The following is a 24,702-nucleotide window of genomic DNA, read 5'->3' as shown; positions in this document are numbered from 1 at the left end:
GTTATGGCGTCACAATAAATTGCTGAATTATTTTTGCACTTCTCATGATCCTACTTTAGCTCAGCGCCCCGCCTTGACCACCGAAACTCAAGATCCACGTTGTAATGGCTCGATTCGTCCACAAGAGAGCAGGTTTCATTTATCTGAGAACCATTTGTTTGTGTAGTATTATCTGCGACCTGTAGAGGGCGAGACCCACTGACGATAACCAGGAAGGCGGGGGCGTCGAAGAAGACCGCCGTCAGTCAGTGAACGCTCTGCGGCGTTTTCAGCTCAGTCCCTCGGTCGGTGGGGGAGAGACCGAGAACCTTCAGGGAAGGTGTGCGCTCCGGGGACGAGGTATTTGCTGCAATGCCAAGACAAATCTCCATGGTCTGATTCATGACAGGTGACGACTATTATTACATTTGAAAGTATTCCGTTGAACGTGTCTCGTATTGTAGTTAGCCTGATGTTGCTAGCATCTCCGTAGTAACGCAGCGAGTTGATTCTGTCGTAAAGTAAACATGTCATCGTAACAGCACTTTTGGGCAACGCTGACATACAAATGCTTGTTTTTGACTCATTCTCAAGTGATATTTGTATTGGTAAGCCAGGCTTGCGCTAGCTAGCGGCTTGCAGACCGGGCATTATCTTTCCCGGAAAAAAGAAATCGCATCTATTTAACAGCTCGCGCCCGTAAGCTTCCAGAACAAAAGCTTGGGGATAACGTATCCCTTTAAACGCATCCTAAGCTTCTTGTTGGCAGGACTGGTCAGTTGACTTCTGGTCGTCCAGGAAGAAGAATGGAGAACCTGTCACTTGTAACTCTTGAGTGTGTTTCAATGCATTCCTAACAGGTTCATACCATGCACGTTTGTCATGTGGCTTATGTTACACAATGCTCAAGTCAGAACTCGAATTGCTGGAATAGTTGTATTGTCTTCTTCAATTCGCTGATTTTTACGGGGCCATGTCTCTTCTCTTTCAGATTTGATCAGTCATGGAGCTCAACAAAGGACTCTTGGTGTGTGTTGTCTACTTGTGTGTCATCGGACAAAATTTGTGTGAAAAAACGAGTTCTCTCCCGGCTGATATTCAGGCCTCAGACAACGTTGTGTCAGGTGAGTCATTGTAGTTCTTTATTGTTCCTTTGCCATGCCATTTTAGAAATAGATAGGGGCGTGGAAAAATACATTTGTGAACTTGTATACCTGTGTTAAAAACCTGTTTTGTCACCTTTAAATTTGGAGAGAAAAATGGTTACTTTGTCCAGTGTTCACCACATGCTCAAGGTGAACCACTGCACTGTGGGCACACACCTTTCCTGTTTTTTTTTAAATCACCCGAATCTATGTGTTGGTCATATTTTTCTAGGAACATTACTGTGAAGCTTTAAAATAAATGCCCCACTGCAGAAAGAAAGTGAGCGATGAAATTGCATATGTAAGTAATTGCTACTAAACTTAATGTAAGCTGACCTCAATCCAAACAGTAAATAATATTAAAAAAGACAAAATAAGACGATCAATAACATGAGCCAAGTGTTCTCCAAAATAGATATTGCGTTGAGCAAAAAATTGTATCGCAAATGTACACATTTCAGTCCATTTTACGTTATATTACGTTTGAAGCAACAACTGATGGACATGAGCTAAACACTCGCTTCAAATTAGGGTTTATGTGAGTCTATTCTCTCAAGCTTAAACTACAGTATGCACCACTTGTGGCTCCTTCCTGCACCCTTGCACTCTCAATCTGCGTTTTTGACTCTTTCACTTATTTTTAATTATTTAATGTATGAAAAAGCTTCATGTTTATGAATGACAATTCAACAAAAAAGGTTGCTATCTTGTGTTACAAATGCTTTGAGAAGTGAAAAAAAAGTTTTGCATGGTTGCAGTAGTGGAGGTATTGACACTACACAGTGCTTTGGTTCACAAATAGCATGATCCTTTGAGTGAGTTCCATGAATTCACTCACTCAAGACCTGTTGATGTAAATAATCTGTTGGCCACCTAATTCTGTAGGTAACTCTTAACTCTTCATAACAAGTGCGCTTCAAAGGCATGGCAGGATTGGGTTAAAAATTCAGGTGGCAGATGAGACACCTTTCTATCTCATGTGTCGATGATCCTGTCACCCAATGCGGCGCTATTAAATAATTCAAGTCAAGTGTCAGTTTCTAAGCTTGGTTTTGTGTAGAAAAATGTGATTTCAATATTTGCCTCACTTAAGGCTCAGGATCTTTTAAAATGCTTGTGTCGTCAGATTTCATAGTTAATGTTTTACTATGCATGTTTGACCTAAATGGGAAGTGTTTCTTGCTCAACTTTGTCTCACGAATAGTGACGGTGCATAGTAACTGCTCACTTACTCAGTGGGAAAGTCATGGAGCGTGTTCACCGTCGACATGTAGGCACAGAGAATGACTTGCGTAACTTGATCTGTTTAAAAAAAAAAAAGTGGCTGGTATGTAAATATCTAATCTTATGTCCCTGGAGGGTTGCTGACCGAATTAGTAAAAAGGGGATGGATGAGATACAAGTGTGCTACAGCTGGTTGCTATTCAGACAGTTTTGTGTTTGTTTGCTTGTACAACTTGCTATAGGGCAAACAGATGTGTAAAAGCTTGCTGTGTTTTCAGCATGTAGATCATCAGGTTCTCTGACCAATGTGGCAAAAAAAGCACATCTCCTCACAGCAAGGAAGTTGTTTTTTCTGCATGCAGCCTCACTACTTCTGGTTTCATATGTGGAACAATATGGAACAAATGCACAACGGTTGCTAGACCCACGCGTTTGCTCGCTCAGATTCAATGACATTTTGTTTTCTGTTTCTTCTCTTGCACTCGCAAAGCCACCTTGTCATAACATGCAGTTCCCAGAATGGAGAAAGTATGGACTGTAAACTAAGTTGTGCTGCATCCAGTTTAGGACATTCTTGTCTGACGTTTGCTGAAATAGTTGCTTTAAGAATGTTATTTGTACCTTTGTTATGGTGTAAAGCTGCTGTTACTCATTTAACGTATAAAAATGATATGAAATACTGCAGCGGGACGTTTTTGAAATGTTTCTAAAGTGATGTCAGAAGTTAGTATTTTATTGTCTATTTAAAGAATAACTCAGCAACACATGGGTTTTTAAATGTAGAATGGGAGCTGTCATTTGGTGGCAGTAAACTGGCTTTAAATGTCACCAAAAACAAGTGTCTAATAACTATAAATTGTAAGTCTCGCTGAGCTCCCTTAAGTGCTCATAGCTGTTCCTAATCCGTATTGCCTTTTTAGTTTCTAATCCATTTCTTTGCAATTTAATTCCTCTTTCCATCTTTTGTTGTTAAGATTTCCAGAAATTAGTTTATTAATAAACCCAGTGAGGTGTAGTAGTACTCTCAGTCAATCTGGGAAATTGGACACGTGTAAACAGATGCTGACATTGTTGGTAAAACCTGATATTGAAGCTTTTAACCTGTTCACTTCCCACCCGTCGTTTTGAAATTAAACTGAAGTTTCTGTCACCATGGCACAGTTACACAACTGGGTGCAGTCAGACACAGTTCCGCTTCTCATGTTGGGTGGTGTGTTATCTTTGATCTCCGGCAGAGAAAATCATATCCTGTAGGAAGCGAGAAAATCTTGGATTTTCAGCATGTACTTGCTTGACCTGTGTTGACAATATGCTGTGAAAGACAAAAGTAATGTAACCTGATGTAGTGGCGCCAAGTGCTCACCTCTCTTCTACTACCTTTTGTTAGAATATTGTAGAATTCTTCACTCTTGAAAATTTTTAATTTGCCTCTTGATTTCATTGTCCACAAGCTGTCCAATAAAGTTGAGTCATTTCCTTGGAATATTTGACTCAAATATTTGATTCAACCAAACATGAGCTACTTTAAATATATTCCTGAGGTGTATAATGGAGCTCTCGCTCATGTTATTGTTAGGGTTTCACCTTTGTCTTGACAATCATAAAAACTCTAAATATTTATTGGTCACATATGAAACGGGGAAGTCGGATGGGAGACATCATGGCTGCTATGTTATGAATTGACGGTACAGAATCTTGTTGGCTGGTTATTCAAGTTCTTCAACTTTACAGTTAGAGGGAAGCGCTCTTTACCTTAATGTCTTACTTTGGAGCAAATAAAAATGTAGGATTATGTCTCCACAAACCACCAGTATATTTGTTTTTTTTAATGATTATTTATGAGCTGAGAATTAAAAACCTGATCTGAAGAATAACTGTCAAACGATTTATCAAACATATGTTTGTATGATCAACTGCCATTTAAAATCTGAATTATTTTCCACAGATTTTTGTCGCATCGACGAGCCGCTATGCAACGACGAGAACGGTGTCCTCAGCTTCGAGGCCATCCGAAGCATTCACAAGCAGATGGATGATGACGCAAACGGCAACGTAGACGTAGTTGAGACAGACGGAGTAAGTGCCGTTTTATCTCACCACAAAATATGGTGCTTTTAAAGCCGTCTGCATTTCCGGGCTGATGCTGTTGAGCTGTGTCGTGATTCAGAACATCCAACGTGTCACAGCTGAATCAAAAGACAGGCTGGTGGAATATGATGCATTGAAGGTGTTCCTTTCCTTCTGTCACTGTTTGTGATAGTTGGACATGTTTGGCAATTCCATTCACTTTACTGGCAAATTTTCGTGTATTAAGCCCTTTCAGAAGACATTTCCTCAACTGTTTGTCCAGCAATTACTCAAAAATAAATATTTACTCTGTGTGTTGTAGACCATGTTATTGTATTTGTCTTTAAATCCTTTCTAAATATCCAAAGTACTAGTCATTAGTTCTGGTCTATTTACGTTTGATAAGCCCATGAACTTCGGTTGACATTTTGGTTGATTTTAATAGCTCACTCGCCTCAAGTTATTATATCTTCTTTTGTCATCTTAACCTCACACTGAGGCCATGAACACAGTCTGAACCTTCAGTACTGCTGTCTGTCTGCGCTGGCATCTTTCTGACTGATAGCTCAGGGATATCATGGTTTGGACACACTGGCAGTTGAATGAAAGTCGCTGTTTTTTCCCTCTTTCTCCTGTTGCCTAATTCCTCTCAAGAACCTTATTGACTGAATGAGCTGGCACTTGTGGGTGTGAAGCGTGTGCAGAGCTTCTTTTTTAGAAGGCAGCAACTTGGTGACTAAACGGAGTCGAATAAAATTGTCTTCCACAATGGATTGTGTGTCATATTACAGATGTCAACATGTAGTAATGATTAAATGTGTAATAATCAAAGACTTTAACTAGTCGGGCCCAAGTGAAACTTGATCTCTGAGTTAGCTGTGAACTTTATCCTATTAAGACTATCAAGGCTTTAGGTTACTCTGTCGATCCCTTGGGTGAGTTTCTCAATAAAGTTTTACAGTCTTTGTACAACAGGTGTAGAATTAGATCCTTGAGTTTGTGTTGTTAAAACGTGGGCATGTATTGAACAACTCTTGAGACTGTTCTGTGGCTGACATGGTTCTTTTTCTTCAGGCTGGTTTAGTGTGCTGTCAAATAATGTATAACATGATCAGCTCCAAATAGAGGTGAACGCTTTGTCATTCTTAACCATTAAATTTAAAATGTCTTTTGCATGGTTGAGTTATTTTTAGTCTCTCTGAGTGAGTGCAGCAAATGTTCACATAGTCCACAAGAATTGCATTTTCTTGTTTTATTGGCGTCATAAAACCTACAGTAGTGAAACCAGTCACAGTTTACGGGGCTCATAATAAATCCAAAGCCATTAACACAAATTGCCCCACAGTCTTTTAAAAGTCAAGTCATTGTCCTCCCTCCTTTGTGCTCTTTAGACCACCCGCTCACGCACAAATATACCGTCTGTGTCATGTGCCAGCCAGTTCATCTTTAGACCATTAAATCACGCATCATGGTGTCTGATAGAAAGTGCTTTATGTTCAGTCCTTAATCTGGATAATCGTTGCGTGTTACTAATCCGTCTCTCATGCCATTCTGCAGTTCCTGAGGGAAGATCTCAACTATCACGATCCCAAAGCCAAGCACAACAGCTTTCATGGGGATGACCAATTCATCAGCGTGGAGGATTTGTGGAATGCCTGGAAAGGCTCTGAAGGTACCTGCCTTCTCTTGTTGGGTTCTTGCACTGTACTGAATTAATCACTGCAGGGCAGTTCAGATATGAACTGCTTCAAGATTTTGCTTCAGTGTTAGCTAGATGAAACTATCCTGTATGCATGAAAGTACGACGTTAATGCATTTTGGATTGTTAAAAAAAATTCCTGACGTCAGGAATTCATGTAGCTCAAGGAAAGGATCATGGGACAAATGAGCCACTGCATCGCTCCACTGTGATGTCCCTGTCACAATCTGTTTATCCATCTTCCTCATGACTTGCCACAAACTGTCCTGGTACACCAACCTTTTGAATCAAGTGTGAATTTATTGTTGCCTACAAAAAGATTGAGGACAAACTGTGGGATGAGAAGAATGTCTCCACTGGCAAATGTTATGTTTTTGTAGTCCTTGTCACTCTTCCCATATTAAAACAGAATGTTTTGAGAGAGTAAAGTAAATCTAACTTGATAAATACAAAGATTTGATTTCTTCAGAGGAAAAATATACAGGATAGGGCTCCTACAACAAGGTCAAAGAGAACTGCATGACATGAAAAATAAAATAGTGGCTACGTTCAGCTCGTAATATGTTGTCTATAAGAACAAAGTTTTCTTTCTGCAATTCTTAAATATTGTACACATATAGACTCCAGTTTCACAGCAGCAAATCTTCTGTGTCATAGTTTTCAAAAGATCGCCATGTACCCTGTTCCTTTTTCCTTATTTGGTCTGCAAAAGAATACAACAGCCTTCCTGTTCAGCGGAACAGGCCTCAACTGATAATGTTGGTGTACTAGATGTTTTCTGTAGAATAGTTAGGTGCTGCGGATATGATGCTTAACCGCGTTTCCTGAAGTCTACCACTGTGCCGTTTTTTGACATTGCGCCACTATGCCATATCAGTCACAAAGTGGGAGCAGACATGTTATCAGGTGTTTTCCCAGCCCCAGAGTAGAACCCTTAGCATGGACAGCCACTTTTTGATTTTACCTCGTATGATCTGTCAACACATTTCCAACACACCCTTCAACTCATTCGAGTGTCTAGTTCATCACGAGTGCCTTTCCTGTGTTTTATCTGGCAGACACACGTTCCCACACCCTCCCCTTTCGGCCTGTGCTGAGAAAAATAATGTGCAGGGTTAATTTGTGTCACACTTAAGTTGCTCCAGAATTGTCCATCAACACACACACACACCTACTGAGGCTTGGAAAACAGGAATCACTGTTGTCAATTACTTGAAATATTTTATTTGAATTACACATTACACAACATTTTTCTGTCTTGTAAATGCAACCTGAATCTTTCCCTGAACAATATGTTAATTGAACAGATTTGTTTCTAAGGAAATGGTATAAATAGGGTTTAGTATTTGTCTGCCGTTCAGTATTAGGAGGCTAATTTTACCATAAAGTATCTGTGGCTCACTTCTCTAAAACACAAATGTAGACCACTTACCCGCCCATGATGTTTCCTGTCATCCGCTTTTCTTTAACCCCTCCAGATGGAGTGTCGTCACTTGTGATCTCCATTGACAAAGCTTGGCTTTGTCAATGGAGATCAGTATCCATGACACGTTGCCACCACAATACATCCCATAGGATTTCCACACAAAATTGTTAAATTTGTCTTTCAATAAGTGACTCATTGTTTATTTCTTGTTTCCTCCTCAGTTTACAACTGGACAGTGGACGAGGTGGTAGAGTGGCTCATTTCTTACGTGGAGCTGCCGATGTATGTTGAGGCATTTCGCAGAATGAATTTCAATGGAAGCGTCATGCCAAGGTAATGTTGTCCTTGCTCTCTTGTGCCTTTTTATGCCTGCCTTTTTTGCCATTTTGTCATCATAATGACAGCAATTTCCAAAAATATGCTCCACAATGTTGCCGATGTGCTAAGTTAGCAAGGAGCAGTCGATTTCCCTCACAAGTGCATTAGGGCCTGCTTTCTATTGTGCTGGAGCAGGCACAATGGCTGAATGAAAGTATCTGTTCTCCCTCAGGCTCGCTATTAAGAATACCACTTTGACAGTCTCCATTCTCAAGATGCTGGATCGGAGCCATGCTCAGAAGCTGCAGCTCAAGGCTTTGGACACCGTGCTCTTCGGGGCACCACTAAGTATGTGGCTTCACTTCTTTGACTTTCTTGTTTAAAAGCAAATATTCGCTGAAGTTTACATGTTCACTGGAGGCTTTTTTAGGTCCTTATATTTCTATGTAACGCCACTGTTAGCTGTAAGTGTTGCAATGCCATTTGTTTCAATCTAACCAGCTCTTGAACTTTAGGATAATGCTTAATTTAGTAGAGGAAAAAGTTATAAAGAGGAGGCGAGACGTTGCTTGATATCCTAAACAAACCTCTCTCTGTGTACTTTTGCAAATGAACAGCAGCTATTCCTGCACTTCACAGGCTTTGTTTTGCGTAATAGTTTGTACTATTGGAATGATATGTTCTTAGATTCAGATTTAATCCTTTTTTAAAAATGAACAGGAAAAGACTCTAGACTCAGTGGTCTTGACTGAGGACAGCTTATGGGCTAGAGCTGCTGGGAATCCTCCAGAGCAGACCATGGTGCTACTCACCTGTGACTCTTGCCCTTTTTTCCGTGGCCGTGATGAGAGATTGGAACGATAAAACTCATGAGTCAATATTTATGATGGCTTGAAGGTAGCGTTCAATTTTATTTTCAATTATTCATTCTCACATTAATTCAAGATTTATTAAAGAACTTTAATTATTTTATTTTATTTGCCTTCCTCTGTCTTTGTTATTGCAAAGGGCCATTAAGTTTGTTTACTCAAATTATGTACTTTAAGCAAGTCGTACAGCTCTACACATATTTTTACATTTATTTTATTTATTTATTTACAGAAAAAGTCACTGAAAAATTCACTGTGTGAATATATATATATATATATATATATATATATATATATATATATATATATATATATATATATATATATATATATATATATATATATATATATATATATATATATATATATATATATAGATTGATTTATATATATCTTGAAATTGTACTTTCAGTTGATGGGCTTTTTTTTCTATTTTTGCAACTTTTTCCGTCCTGCTAAGGCTTTATCCACAGGCCCCTCCCAACAGCTGTGGTATGTAATGGGCCCCTCTGCAAATTGAGCCGCCCACCACCGGACCTACTCTAAACAGTAATTGTGAAAGTCATCGAATAAATTAAAAAGGTGGGCTGAGAAGTCAACCAAGCATAGATCATTTTAAAATTACATTCCATAAAGTGCACACAGAAAAGAAAAATGATCTCTTTTCAAAGATGAAAACATATTAAAACAAAGTGTGTCCGTCGAAACAGATGGATTACACATAAGAGGTCATGGAGGTGGGCATGAACACGGTTTTCGCCATGTTATTACTGGAAAAAGAATGACTGAAGTCTGTTGCTCGCGGGACTCTAGTCACGCATTCCAGCCAGACATATGAAGAGACGGACCGCGTGAGGACAACATGGACTGGAGGCAGATTAAAGACTAGCGTTTTTCACATCACCAATTCAGCTGCGTTCTGTTTTTTGGGGGTGCGGCGGCTCTGCCACAAGTTTAAAAAAAATCTTGTCAGAAACCCTACTACCGACCCACATCTTCTTCACATGATGAGTTTTAGGCTGACACAATGCATCGCTAAATCCTTCTTTTTATGTCAAGTAAAGTTGAATTGCATTTATTTGCCTGGGTGTTTATCATCGTGACTCAGCATTTGTTTGATGGTTGCCACCTGCGGACAGATTGGGACAGCTTATCTGGTAGATAAAGTAAAAATGACTTGCTGCTTGAGCTGGTTTAACGCTGCTGAAAGAAATCAGAGGTGTCAATGTGTAAATTGTGCAGTGGAAAAGAAGACTTTTCATGGTCTAAGCAGCCACAAAGAGCACCACTAATGTACGTGGGTGAATAGATCTGAGGCAGGAGCGCATATGCAGTCTGTGTCTGGCATGTCTCATTGTGGGTTTGTGTTGCTCATGATGCCCCAACGAAGCCATCAGTGAAAACTGTCTGGCTTTGACAGGTGCTCAGAGCCGTCGCGCCACCGACTCGCCACAACAGCAGCACTTTTCGACACTTGGCACAATGGCCCGGTGCACCCCCACTGGGCCCGCTAGGCCGTGAAAACATGCAGAGGCCAGATTTGTCTCCTGCTGTCTTTCTTGTGTTAATTAAACAGACCTTCTGGTTTTCTTTTCTTTGGAAGCGCTTAAAGTCTGTCTTGTGTTTTCTATTGTGAACTGATTTATGTACCAACGCAAACTCTGTTGTTTGAGTCGTAAATGTTTTCTTTCCACTGGCAAAGCTCATTGAAGTACAGCCTCTGTTTTCTTTGAGAAAACATCTTCAGTAGAAGATGCACAATACACGGCACAATACAATTTTAAAAAGTTAATCTTATCTTTTATACTAAGCAAACCGTCTTTGTTTATGCTCATAAACCTGTCGTGTTTTGTAGACAGTTTGCACCAGCAGAAGTAGTTGGAGGCCTGTCGAAACCGTGTTGTTTTTTTTTCTTTATCAAAAGCCACATTTGCCGCAAGGATGCGTTACACTTTTAGCACAAATTCACTTCCTGTTCAAACCCGGCAAGTGAGACCATCGTGAGTCTTGCAACACCACTCATTCCAAATGACAACCCCGGACTGATAACATCATTACTAGCTGCTGTTGTTGTATTAATAGGCATGGCATGCTTTAAAATTCCCTGTTGCTCAGTGAAAGCGTCATGTTTAACACTTGCTCGTATGACAAAATGTCGCGTGTGACACTTAACAACTTACTCACATGCATCTGCTAATGACGCTTCTACATGCCAGAATTTTTGCATTATTTTTTGTGTGTTTTTGAGTCCTACTTTGAAGAATGAAGAAGATTTAGTGCTGCGACACATGGTCCTTGTTAAAGGTGATTTCTCCAAAGAGTAATGGCACCAGTTTGAATTAAAATGATGCGTCACATCACTGGTCAATTAAATTGTACTTTTTTTTCCTCCTGTTTGCAGTGAACAGACACAACCACTTAAAAGATTTCATGTTGGTGGTCTCAATCGTCATCGGTATCGGCGGCTGCTGGTTCGCCTACATTCAGAAACGCTACTCTACAGACCACATGAAGAAGATGATGAAGGACTTGGAGGGCCTGCAGCGAGCCGAGCAGAGTCTGCATGACCTCCAGCAGAAGTAAGGAAATTCAAACACCCAGCTGCTGAATACTTGGTTTTGCTTGGTCTTTAATTTAATATGGTTGTCTGCTGGAACTCATTCCTTGTGTGATGATATTTAGAACTTTTCAATCACAGTAATTTAAGGTGTTTTTATCACTTGCTAATAAAATACATTTCCTACTTTAATAGGAAAAAGCATGTGACTAAAAGGACATAGATCAGAGAAGTTAATTTGGTGCATAATTTGTGTGTAATTTCTCAAAGAGGGACTGAAATGGGCATCCTTTTGGTTAGGAGTAAATAATAGAAAATATGAGGCAGGTATGCATTGCAAACAGTGTAATTTATTCCTGTAGAACTGGTCCTGACCTTGTTGGTTTAAGTAGTTTTTTTTAACGGCAATTTGAATGTGCTCACATCCAACGGACAGTAAATGAATCTATAGGAAGCAATGGTGCTGTTGAAGAAGACAGGAAGTGCTCTATATAAGTGGAACTTTGCACTTCCTCAAGCAACAAAACCTTTCCTTGAAATATTTTCTTTTTTGTTCAGGCACAAGAATGCATCACAGCCATAGCAAACGTTCTCCTGTGATCGGAGGACAGATACTCACAGGGGTGAATATTATTAGAATTCTCGTGCTCCAAATCAAAGGCTGTGCGGTTAAGCTTCCATTATTTGTTTCCGCACGTGCATGCTTGAAACCGGTCGGGAGGCGTGGGAGCGGCAGTCCAGACTGGTCGCCAGTCATTTGCAGGGCAAGCAGAGACAGACAGCTACTCACAATTGCACCTTCCAACAATCTAAAGTCTCAAATTACATCTGCGTACATGTGAAGGTCTTTTGTTTTATTCCACTCTTTTTCTGACGTCGCACTCCCTCCTATTTTGCTGTTGTCACTTATTCTCGTGACAGAATGCCATCTATTTCATTCAGGAGCATTAAATAGTAATTACATGCTCCTCAGCGCTTCTCAATCACACATGCATCAGCCCTGAAAGGCTGAAGTCAGGTATGTCTGCAGTGCCTCATACATTCTCAAGTGACGCGTAATAACTCATAGCCCACACTCGCACTTACTCCAGCATGCTTGTGCAATATAGCTGAAAACTTGCACGGGTATTTCCTCCTCACAGATAAGAGCCTTGAACTGAGTTTATAAGAGGACAGGATGAGCGTAAAATCTATTTTGATCCGGTACATCCATTAAATGTGTGGAATGTGCGTTCAGGATCGCATCTTCTTCTTTTATACCATTCAGGGATACTGTGACCTCGAATCATAGTCAGGTCAGTTCACTATCGAGAGCTTCATGCTTGACTGCCAGCTGAGCGCTCTTCAAACCATCACATGGCTTTAACTCACTTTTCTGTTTTGTTTCTGAAGTAATTTATGCGGAAATACTGTGCAATTGATGCCTTTTTTTAAACGCATAAATATAAAGTTATGTTTCCATATGATGGACTATAAGAGATTGTTATTGATTCATCCTCAATATTGATTTTTATTTTTCTTGGATACTAAGTAGGGTTGTTATAATTTTTTTGTTTTTTTTTCTATATGATCACATGAAAATGGCTTTCCTCATCACAATCTCTTCTAGTCCATCATCTGTTGGTGCAGCTGTTTGTTGGGATTGTGAGCGACACCTGTATTGTACAGGACAAACACAGTTGACGCATTTGCTTCTGTAAACTTGTAAAGTTGACACATGACAAATATAGACAAATATAGAGGAGAATATATATATATATAGTATTTTGTATTTGTAATTCCTTCATTCTGGAGAACTTTGACTTGATGAAGGACGAATTATTTAGACAGCGTTGGTCCCAGGGCGGAGGCCCGACTGAGATCTGGAGCAGATGCCACAATGCTCAGACCTCAGAGAATCTGGCCAGTTGACCTTGGTGCTCTTTGGAGGCGTGGTGAGGCTCAAAGGTTCAGAATGGGGTCAGGCCTATGCTGAAGTTTTGGAAGGGTGATTTCATGCTTGTCTTTCTTAACAGTAATGTTTCTGATCGCTTTGCTATACGGAGTGATTCCAAGTTATTTAATTTTCTTGAGGTGCTCAATCTGAGACATTTTACATATATATATACACACACACACACACATACACACACACACACACACACACCCCAACTAGGAAAACGCTTCGAAATGAAGTGCTGTTAATAAATAAAATAAAATAACCCACAAACAACAAGGCTGATCACAAATTTAACAGTCTGATGGCTCAGGGGAAGAAGCTGTTCCTGTGACGGGAGGTTCTGGTCTGGATGGACCGTAGCCTCCTGCCAGAGGGAAGAGGAACAAACAGTCCATGTCCAGGATGAGAAGGGTCGGCTCTGATGCGACCTGCATGTCCTGCAGGTCCTGGAGACATACAGGTCACCTTCTCAGCCGAACGCACGATGTGCTGCAGAATGAATGAGCCCCAATCATTTTACAGAACTGATTCTGAAATATTTTTTTTGTGGTTCACACTCATATCAAGAAGTAGAATAATTAGATTTTGAATCATGACGTGTAGAACACAAGTCAGTCAGTGTTGCAGTTAACGTTCAGTAACAGGCGGTGTTCCTGGCGCTGATGCTGAAGGCGGTGACCAGCGATCGGTGAACTATCAGTCGCTTGCTGCCCTGGTTACCCACATGAGCGGCTCTTTGTTTCGAACGGCTGTTTCTGAAACACGAGCTGGCATGCTCTGCTGAACAGCAAATAGACTGAAAAAGGGGGTTTATGTTTCACTGAATGAACTTGGGTTGGGTCAACCATGGCCTATTTGTTATCCGGCCCGATGTACCTCCTCATATGGTAATGTTCCATTTGAACTATAAGCCGCTGCGAAGCTGGGAGCTTGAGGGGAACCTCGAAGTGGCGGGTTTTCTCCAGTGATGGGTGGCAAATGTGCAGCTACATTGCTTTATTGCTCACGATGTTTCCTGAACAACCTTCTTTGAATGACACACAGAAGTTTGATAACAGCTTTATAAATAGCCGGAGCTTGTTACGGTCGTCTTCCTGTCTTGGCTGTGGAGTGACATGACATCACGTCACTGTGTGGTAACTGCATGACATACCACCACTAATCACATCATGAATTGCTCCTGTTGTCGTCCGACGTAAATCAATTACTCATGAAGTGAATACTGTCACTGGGCTGCGATGTCTCATCATTGAATGAATAGTTGGGAGGGATAAAAGGCTGCGGTTCTGTTGACCTGGAGGAGACTTTTTGTTGTTGGTTGCACTCAAAGCTGAGAGATTGAGAGTGTGAGAGAGCTATGTCCTCTGTAGCCGTGCCTTTGCTCCTGATCCCTGCTGCCAGCTGCTCTCTTTCCATACCTTCAAACAGACCCCGTGGTGGTATCAAGTAGCCCGGTGGCAGCCACCCTTCCCTGTCAGGAGACAGTAGGAGGAGACTGACGCAGCTCGCTTATGAGAGACCGAACAATAGTGTGAGGACAATAAGGAGAAAACTGGGCACCCCTTTTGATAAAGCTAGTGACTTGAATTGTGACGTGAAAGTTTAGGGAATGTTAAAAAAAAACAAAAAACTACAAAGTCTAAGGCCCAGTTAGCGCCCTCAAATCCCAGCGAGGGAATGACAGAGGTCACGGTCGAAGCATTAGCAGGACTACCCGCCACCAACATTTTCCACAGCCAGTCGTCTGGATCACCTTTCATTCCTCCGTGTTTTGCCTCTCTTCGCCAGCCAAAAAATGACAAAACAATGACATTTAAAAACATTGTCAGTCGGTGACAAAGTCAGTGATGACCCTGATCCGACAGACTTTTAAATATCATGTCATGAACGAAAATAGCACACGTACAATCCATCGCACATATTCTGGTTACTACAGAAGCATCGAGTCCCACACTGTACTGTTCTAAATTTGCTGGCTGACAGCTGGTCTGTTTGGTCGCTCGGCTCCCTCTAATGTCAAGCTCATTGTGAGTGACCCAGCAGCTGATCCGGACTAGGTGTCTTCTATATGTTAGCCATCGCTTCCGGTGATGCATCGCTGATGCAAGTCCTACATTCTACACATATGTGGTTATCGTGCGCTCGTAAATCACAGAGGGACCGGAAAAAGAATTTGACACCTATTTCGACTTTAAGTAGCTTAGTCCCCCTTTGACATGTGTAGAGTTTAGTTTTCAAACTCCATGACGCCAGAGAGAGAATGTCTTCAGTGTCAGGGTTCCCTGGTTGATTGGAAATATGGCGTCCTGTGTTTAGAATATCTGTGCAGGAGGCTTGAGGAAAATGTAGCTGTTGTTATAAATATACATAACAAGGACTTTATTTTCTCCCATGTTTCAGGCTGCAGATCGCCCAAGAGGAGCACCGCACAGTGGAGGTGGAGAAGGTGACCCTGGAGCAGAAGCTTAGAGATGAGATCAACACAGCCAAACAGGAAGCCCACCGACTCAAGGAACTGCGAGAGGGCACTGAGAACGAACTGAGCCGACAGAAGTACGCAGAGGAGGAGCTGGAGCAGGTACCGCCGCGCCCCCATCTTGCCGCTCACCTGACAGGATCGCGTGCCTCTCCTGGAAATGTAGAAATTGCGTAAAAGCTGATGCAATTTCAACCACTTCTCCTTAATTTGGCCGCTTTCACACACGTTATTTCAAGACTTTGAAAGAGGTTGTGAGAAACTTTTAGAATTTCACTTGGGTGATCAAATAATAAGCTACATTTCTGGCCATTGCCTTGCTTGTAGAATGTCAAAGCCTGTCATTATCATGAGAAAATATTCAGTTGTTGCTTGTCAAACAGGTCATAATTGCAGCTGGCTATGCAGAAACTGCATTGTCAGTGGTGAGTGCCTGCAGCGCTTGGAAGCGTTGAAACACCGGTGGTTCCTGCAGGCAACCCCACGGAGGAATGTCGTGTTTAGTTAAATGTTATGTATGTGGCTGTTGTGTTTGAAAGATGAAGTATAATGTGCAGCTCCGCACAGAAGCACATGCACAGTAGTCGTGGTCTGTTCAGAACATTGTTTCCCACCACGGCGCCGTAATATTGGACGTGTTAATCTGCCACCTGAAGCTTCTCACATTTGTCATAGGTCCGCATGGCGCTGAAAAAAGCCGAAAAGGAACTGGAGTCACGGAGTAGCTGGTCACCGCCAGAGTCCCTGCAGAAGTGGCTGCAGCTCACCCATGAGGTGGAAGTCCAGTACTACAACATCAAGAAGCAGAACGCCGAACGGCAGCTGCTGGTGGCAAAAGAAGGGGTGATTATTATCAACTGAGCAGCGTTGGGTTTGTTTTGGTCGCCATGTCGGGAAGCTGTTGGTTATAAATTGAAATTGTTTTACAGGCGGAGAAGATAAAGAAAAAGAGGAACACACTGTTTGGTACTTTCCATGTCGCTCACAGCTCCTCCCTTGATGATGTGGACCACAAGATTCTGGCAGCAAAGTGAGCAGACGTTTTTCAAGTTTTACTCTAAAATGTCGCGTTGTGCTTATCTAACAGAGAGCAGCAACATCGAATGGTGTGATGTTGGCATTGGGTCCACCAGTTGCTGGTCCTCCTTTAGGAGCAGATGTCACCCGGCTGTCCATCAGATCAAACTGACATCAGCTTTATATGACGTAATGCAGAGGAAAATTTTGAGGTGTCAGAGACCCTCCATAAATCAGGTCCTATATGTATGCACTTCCATGAGGGAAGGTAGAGTTGGATCGTTTGGACAGGGTGAGGTTGTCCTAACTTGAGCGGTGAAGGAGGTGGAGATGATAAAAGACGGTGTAGTTGCACACCGCTTGAATCATCAGAAGGAGCAGCCAACTGATGGCCGAACACAAGCATCACCAAGCTACATCTCCACCAGAGTTTTGTAATGACTCTGCAAGCCGTTTGTAACCTCCAACAATTTAGAACAATAATGTGACAGATTGATGTTCCTCTGAGCACTGATATTGCCGCTGTCATGTTCAAGTAAATATTTGGCTTCCTCTCCTCTCACTCGCCTCGTATTTCACAGGCAAGCCCTGGGTGAGGTGACAGCTGCGCTGCGCGAGCGGCTGCATCGCTGGCAGCAGATCGAGATCCTCACTGGCTTCACCATCGTCAACAACCCGGGCCTTCCCTCGCTGGCCTCCTCCCTCAACCTGGACCCCAGCTTCATGGGCGGCAGGGCCACGCCGCAGCACTTCATCATGACCGACGACATGGACGACCTGGACGAGGATATTCTCCCCGGAACTCTGCAATGTAAGAGTTCATCTGAATCTCTTGGCTCCTCTGTGGGCAAACGAAGCACTAAACCTTCCAAGGCGTTGCTGGGGAAGTCCAAAAACCATACATGAGAGTTTGAAAACTTTTTTTTATGTGCTGGTAGTCGGGGTCTACGACGTCATGTGTTTGTACGAGTGACACAGGAGCCACACTTGGATGCCTTTTGTTAATTGTTTTCTTATGAATTGAACTCAGTTCGTTTGGATATTAAACTGTCAAAATATACTTTTAATGACAGCAAGTGTTTGTCCTGCTGTATTTGTGTGTGGATGTGTGTGAACCACTTGTCACCAACGATGCCCACTTCTTAAACATGATGTGCCTCTACTTGCTCGATTCGCGCGCTCGAGCAGAAAGTGCCCTCCATTGAAGCTGCATTGTTGTTGCGCATGTCAGCAGCTGAGCCCCTTTTGCGGCTGTAACTGTGAGTACTACTGAAACTGTGAATCCAGCTCCCTATCTCACTTCCCTCTCTCCCTTCGCCACGTTTTCTGTCATTTGGCACCCCCCGCTGTCTCAATGGCACCACTACAGATTGCACCCGACTGTTGGAGCGGCGATCCAGCGACCTGTGGTCCGTGGGGTCAGACGGTCAGCCCGTGTGGAAATATCCCGGTTGGCCATTTATTCCATGTCCCAGCTCCACTCCCTGTGTCCCCCCACTCCCACTCCCACTCCCAGACATGTTCTCGCGCAGGAGATGGACACAGCTGGAAGGAATAGATTATGCGCCACGCTGCATCCATCTAAAAACTCCCCTGACCTTTTCTGTGGCTGCTTGCTCACCAGATTTATTTTTAATCGCCACACCTCCCAGTTCTGCCCCTTGTTCTCTTCCCACAGTGATTTGTGGCTTTTGCTCTTCGTGGGCTTTCACAAGTTGGGTGTTATTTCATTTGAATGATGACATGCAATAATTTCCTGTTTTTGCTGTGTAATTTCTAACATGTTGATTTACTGGAGTGACGTGGAGCTAGTGTTGGGATTTTTTGAAGTATTTTGATGGGTGTGAAGCAGCGCTACTGGGTCTTTGAATGGTTCTCGACCCCGACCTTGACCCCTTCAAAAAGTTTCACTTGGTAGTTGATATTAATGACAGTGTTTTACAACCCATTTTGAAGTCAACAACATTTGGTTTGAAATGGCTATTGTTGCATTAGCAACCCTGCAAGAGGATGCGACAGAATTTATAAACAGGAAGCTACATTTCTGTGTAAGGAACATGGGTTAAAAAAAGTAAGCCACACTCGTGTTTAGATGTGCACACTTGCACTTGCTCAAGCCAGTGACCACGGAATATAATAGTCAATAATCATAATATTAATATTAGAAATGGTGATACTGTTATGTAATTTGGCTCTTTAGATCCCATTCTTTTGTACAATACCAGGATGATGCAGCCAACCAAAGTCAAGGATGACAAATGAAAAAATTGTTTTCAGTTCCTTCCAACTGATCATCATAAAATAAAGTGAATTATAGACTTGGGTATTGTGAATGCCTTGTTACCAAGTGTCTATAAAGCACTTAAACACAGTTGTACAAGCATGTATATGGAGCCAAAATGTCTGTAACGGCCATGTTTATATTTATTTTTCTTTCCTGTGTCTGTGAAAGTACATATATGCTGTGTCTCAAGAACCAAAATAGACATCTGCAGAGTAGCTTGAGGGCAGTCTGTTTACATGTTTGATGGCTGCAGAATCAATGCAAAAATATTTGCTCATGCCAAACAAATAAATCCCTTTCAGTTGGCTGAAACGCTGAAACTCAAGACTTGTGTAGGGCTGCTTTAAGCAACAAATACTCGCTCAACCCAACACTATCTTTCCACGTCTCGATCTTCTCCGATTCTTTGACATTGTGGTTTTTTTGCTTGCAGCTGCCAGTATGATGACACTCCGCCAGCGCTACATGGACCCCCAGCTGGCCATGGGCTCCCAGAGGTTGGTAGAGAGCTGCCTGTCGTTGAGTCAGCAGGGAGAGGGGACTTCACACCCGTCCCGGGCTCGGGTTCCTTTCAGGCAGACGCGTAGCCAGTCTTTCGGTCAGCTGGACAATCTCCCCCTGCCTCCTCTTTCCTCTGCCGTCTCCCACCCCTCCATCATCTGCACCTCCAACCCGCCTCCTCAGTCGCTCTCATCCTCGGTGTCCTGCCTCCCCAGCTCTGTGGGGGGCGCTCATTCCTCCCATATATATCACCCTTCTTTCCAGCCCATGGACCCCATTCCTGATTTGACATACTCGGACGTCTCCAAAGCCTCATGCTGCGACACTGAGGGGTACCTCTTTTCAGTTCTCCACACACGTCGCATGTGCGTGGTTGCTGTTCGTTCACCAGCCACTGACATTTTTGTTTTTTATTTTAACACATTGCAAATGCATTCCAGGTTTTCCCACCGTTGTCCATGCTGCTTTCACTTCATTGCACCTGCCGTGGAATTAAAGTGCTCCTTTCCTCTCCTGCCAAACTAACACTTTTCCAGGCTGCTCCTGTTTGTCTTTGGCTTCACAGGTGTGGTTAATATTCTGTCAGTATCCTGAGATGAAAACATGTTTTGAAGACCAAGTTTTAGCGACTGAAAGTGATCACTGCTTGTGCTCAATTTTAAGACGAAATTTGCCCATTGAGGTCTGAGTCCTACTTATTAGATCCTAGGTAGAACAAATCTCTCCTGGCATTTTTGAAGCCTTGGAGGAACATGGTCCGTCCAATTTTAAATCATGGCAAAAGAATATTTGTATCCTGATGCTTCTTCAAAGTTTCTTCAAAGCGGTCCGATTTCCTCCCACAGTCCAAAAACACGCAGGTTAATTTTGTTTAGTTGTGTGTGCATGAAAGGTTGTTCTTCTGAAGAGGGACAGGCTGATCAAGTTGTGCCCCGTCGCTCACCCCACGTTAGCTGGACGAGGCCACAACATCCTGCAACTCTATTTGGCAATAAGCAGCTGAAAATGAATGAATGAGTGAATTCATCCTCGAAGTTTAACTGCAGATATTCTATATAGAATCAGTTGCTGCTTCTATCCATCCATCCATTTTGGGTCGGGGTCGGGTCATGGGGTACTATCAGACTTCCCTCCTCCAGGCCTCTCCAGCAGAGTAACCCCTCACTGAGGAGGCGTCCCAGAGTCAACCTGAAGCCTGAACCACATCTACTGGCTTCTGTTAATGTGGAGGTGCTGTGGATCTGCTGCAGGCCTCTCAGCGATGCATTAGCTTTCCAAAGTATGTCTCAGAGCGTAAAGTCACCTGTTCCCAAACCTGGTGTCCTGAGGTGAAAGTAGCACTGTGAACCATGACAGATCGATAGTGTCCTCACGACAGTAGACCAGTCCATCTGTCTCCCCAAGATGCCCCGATTCCTCCACCTGGGGAAGGATCTCATCTCCATCCTGGGCCGAACATGTCATCCTTTTCCCACTGAGTTATAGAAGCTAATCCTGACTCTGCCTCCCATTTGTTTACCGATCTACCTGTGAGAAGGAGCATTAATGAAGTTGGCAGTGATCAGAGAACCAGCTAGCATTTTAAGTATCTGACACTTGGCTGTTAAAACTGGTGTTTCAAAGGTGTTTTCGTCCTCAAAAGTGATGCCCTGGTAGCATAGGTCCACTCAGGCATGCCGGGCTTTGTCAGTGCTTTCCTCTAACTACGTCTCTCTTCCTTTGCCAGGGACCTGAATCGCTCAGATTCCGACTCCTCCCTCTCCCTCTCTCAAGTGGGAGATCGTCTGTCTGCGTTCAGCTCCAAGGGTCACTTAATAAAGCCCACCTCTCTCTTGCACGGCATGTCAGGCCGCGCCGAGGATTCCATCTCGCTGCACGCGTTCACTCCCAACGGAGGGAATCGCGTCTACGACTTGGGCCCCACCGAGGCCTCCAGCCCCGACAGCCCGTTACTCATGAAGCGGGTGCACGGCATGGAGAAGTCGCCCAGCCTGGGTGAGATCAACAGCCTGTCCGAGTCCTCCCGGTCCTTCAGCCCAAACTCCACCGAACCAGAAACGCCATCGCCGACGGGAGCGGCGGGAGCGAAGGGAAGCAGCCGCATCCCGCAGCTATCCTCCAAGAAGAGCCCGCTGGAGGAGGACAGCGGCTCCACGGGGGAAGACACAGATTCCACAGCCAGCCGCAAGAAACACACCTTCAAGATCTTCAAGAAGCAGAGGAAATAAGTGCTACTGGACTCACGACTGTCTGACTCAGTTCCTTCCTCTGTGGGGAATAAGGCTTTCGGAGAATCGTCCAATCATTCTGTAGGTACGCCACCTACTGGGACGTGGGAGCAACCAGCTGTCGAGTTTCACCTGTCCATGTCGAGTGGGGGGATGGGGTCGGTTTGTATATCGGAATGTAAACTATTATTTATTCTGCAGGACATTGTGCCAATCCCAAAGGGAACCGCGTCGCCCCGTGTTTCTTTCTTCTTCTTCTTCTTCTTTCAACCCCTTTTCCCCCTCCTCTTGCATGTCTTCACTTTGGTTTGACTGATACTCGAATGCTCTAAGTGTTTGCTCGGTTCTTGTTGTTAACCTGCTTTGGGAACATCTGATGTTTCGTTCTGACTACCTAAACACAAACAAGGCTTCGACTCCCACAATGAAAACGCACACTCTTCCCTCCTCTTCTTCTCCCTCTGTTTTATTTCTCCTCTGTACATCTTTTGATCATGAAAGTGGGCCTTTTATTTATGTAGACACCTCATGTGACGACCTGCAAGTCACGCAGGTAAAAAGAAATCATGCCTGTCAGCTTTAATCATTTAGTCTGTCATGTGTTGAAGTAATAGAAAATGACCATAAGGTTTTTGTCAGTACTCTTCGCTGACCATACCAAAAATCTATGTATGTATAATCATGTGCTGTATAATTTCAACCCAAGAATAGCCAATATTTTGTTTGCTTGCTGGCTTCCTTACATAATCCCCCCCTTAATCAAATATTATCATCCTGAAGTTCCACTGTTTATTCTCTTTCAATTCTATTCAGATTTTATATTCTCATTTTAGTGGTTTAAGTGAGAACAGTTGCTGGAAAGGGCTATTAGTACAAGTTAACTTTTGTGGATCCATTCATAAACTCGGTTTCTGGACGACCAAAAATCAGAAGTGCCAAACGCGTTTGAAGCCTTTTTGTCTCATGAATGTTCAGTGATATTGTTTTCGGTCAACCGTCACCCACACAGCCTGTTTACATGTGTTGCTTATGAGTATTACTATCGAGGCAAAAGCCAGATTCAATGTCGCTGACTTCACACGAGCACACAACTATGCAGAAGTAGGTATAGGTTCCTCGTCTCGCTCACGGACAACCAAAAATGTGCGACAGAAGACGATGTCAGCTCCCATACGCCGCGTTATGGGGCCATGTGGTCAAAATATTGTTTGTTATTAACGCGGCGGTTCATTGTTACACTCGGAACTACTGTTGCTTGTTGCTACACGGACTGTTGACGTGAATGCACGCGAGTTACCAGGCGGCAAAGAACAGCTGATCGGTTACGGTTTCATGATCGTGACCCAGTCCTGGTTCGAATGAAATGAAGGTTCGGTCTTTACAGTACCACGTTGCGATTTTACGTGCTGGTTGTATTTGTCGAGCAAGTATGGGTCAGCTAAATCGGTTGCTAACCGTTAGCATCGCTGTCTACGGACTTCCGTCTACGTCATTGGGAGCGCGTTGAATGGATTTATTTTATTGTTTTCAACTAAAATATGGTAAATGTATTTTCATCGCATGGCCCTGTCGTAGCCAACAGGCACCACGTTTAGGTGTGAAAGACGTTTTTGAATATTCCAAAATATTTCTTACCGGTACTTTTTAAAAAGAGTCATTTGTACCTTTTGCACGACGGTTTGCTGTAAGTGGACTCTGCCATCGGACCGTGTGGGCGTGTCTCAGTCTGTCCGCTCCCACGACAGTGCACTGCTGTTGATGCATGTCAACAAACCGACGCCGCTTCCTCCTCAGTTCCTCCCTGTGTTTCTAGCTTCTGTTGATGAATACTTGGCGTATATTTGTACAGATGGAAAAAAAACACACACGATACTTTTGCATCTTTCTGTGGTGGATCTAAACTTTTATGGCACTCCTGCATGATAGCAATAAACTATTTTAAATGAAATGATGGATGCTGTGGCTGAATGAATCTTGTCGAACAGGTTCGTCCCTCCGGCAACAACTTGTCTCTTAAAATGCTCTCGGATGATCGGCATCCCAGTCGATTTAGATGTGTTGTTCTGCAAGATATTTATTAGTCACACTGGAGGATATTCCAATATTTACACCAACGAAAACAAACAATTAGATTAGAATTGAATGGAAAGTAGATTTGCAAAAAGCGTGTAAAATCAGAAAAAAACATTGACTTTTAAGATATATTTGATTGTATCGATTATTTTGATTTATTTTCCCGTTATTAAAGGACTACTGGAAATACTCAAACACTACTGGAAAAAAAAAACAAATTAAAACGGTCTTAGTCATAGTTTCATTCAAAAAAAGATCAGGTGAGTGGTGGTGACCATGGGGATGTTTGCATTTATAAAGAACATTATTTACTCTATACATAGACAAAGTTGTTTACACACAATAACAACGTGCAAAGACGCCGGTCTAAATCCTTCAGTAATTGGGAGCCTGCATCACAAGTATGTACACAAATACATTTTTCCACTTCTAAAACTCAAGTACACGGTGTTGTGAATGCAAAATATTAAAATATGATAGTCCTCCATTCGCTCCACAATGGTGAAGTGTAGCTTGTCAGGCAAACAGAGCAAACTACTGCGGCCCAGAAGTGCAATACACAACTGCATTTCGCAGAACTGACAACGGAAATTCACCTTGGAACAGAAGTGAGAGGATGTTGAGAGTAACAAAAGTCGGCGCTGATTTGAGGAAGCAGTGGGTTCATGTTTTGTTGCTGACCGGACGAATCTCGATGAAAACAGTGAAGAATTATTGATTTGTGTTCATTTGGAATCATGACGGGCTCAACTCATCTGACGTCTGAGATGAAATGGTTTTCAAGTGTCGTGTATTGACCGTGAGACACAGGCCTTCTGACTCGTTCAACCGCTCACAGTTCGTCGACCATTTTAAGTCTCTCTCTTCCCCACGTTGTGTGGACTGTAATGCAGTCGTTGC

The 24,702-nt window shown here is 42.9% G+C and overlaps 1 protein-coding gene across 4 annotated transcripts; it reads left to right on the top strand.

Moving 5' to 3' along the window:
• The first annotated feature begins 238 nt into the window (after window positions 1-238).
• On the top strand, window positions 239-23,673 carry stim1a (stromal interaction molecule 1a). 4 transcript variants are annotated; one of them, XM_053873111.1, is made up of 14 exons: window positions 239-388; window positions 971-1,103; window positions 4,294-4,424; window positions 5,973-6,087; window positions 7,762-7,873; window positions 8,091-8,206; window positions 11,129-11,306; window positions 15,624-15,801; window positions 16,375-16,542; window positions 16,629-16,729; window positions 17,298-17,527; window positions 18,086-18,166; window positions 19,434-19,833; window positions 21,228-23,673. In XM_053873111.1, exons 2-14 carry the CDS (start codon window positions 983-985, stop codon window positions 21,727-21,729), a joined length of 2,433 nt encoding a protein of 810 aa, XP_053729086.1. In that variant the 5' UTR covers window positions 239-388; window positions 971-982; the 3' UTR covers window positions 21,730-23,673. The 4 variants fall into 4 exon arrangements, with proteins under 4 accessions (XP_053729086.1, XP_053729084.1, XP_053729083.1 ...); XM_053873109.1 differs by lacking the exon at window positions 18,086-18,166 and having other exon boundaries at window positions 19,434-19,497; window positions 21,228-23,672; XM_053873108.1 differs by lacking the exon at window positions 18,086-18,166 and having other exon boundaries at window positions 21,228-23,672.
• The last annotated feature ends 1,029 nt before the right edge of the window (window positions 23,674-24,702 follow it).

This window comes from Synchiropus splendidus, chromosome 8, assembly GCF_027744825.2.
Source record: "Synchiropus splendidus isolate RoL2022-P1 chromosome 8, RoL_Sspl_1.0, whole genome shotgun sequence".
Classification (NCBI taxonomy): domain Eukaryota; kingdom Metazoa; phylum Chordata; class Actinopteri; order Syngnathiformes; family Callionymidae; genus Synchiropus; species Synchiropus splendidus.
This window is presented reverse-complemented; position numbering and strand designations above follow the sequence as displayed.

Coding starts and splice junctions, on each gene's coding strand:
- stim1a (XM_053873111.1), top strand. CDS start 983: ATGGAGCTCAACAAAGGACTCTTGGTGTGTGTTGTCTACTTGTGTGTC. Junction 16,543..16,628: donor TGCTGGTGGCAAAAGAAGGG/GTGATTATTATC, acceptor ATTGTTTTACAG/GCGGAGAAGATAAAGAAAAA. Junction 17,528..18,085: donor TCTCCCCGGAACTCTGCAAT/GTAAGAGTTCAT, acceptor GCACCACTACAG/ATTGCACCCGACTGTTGGAG.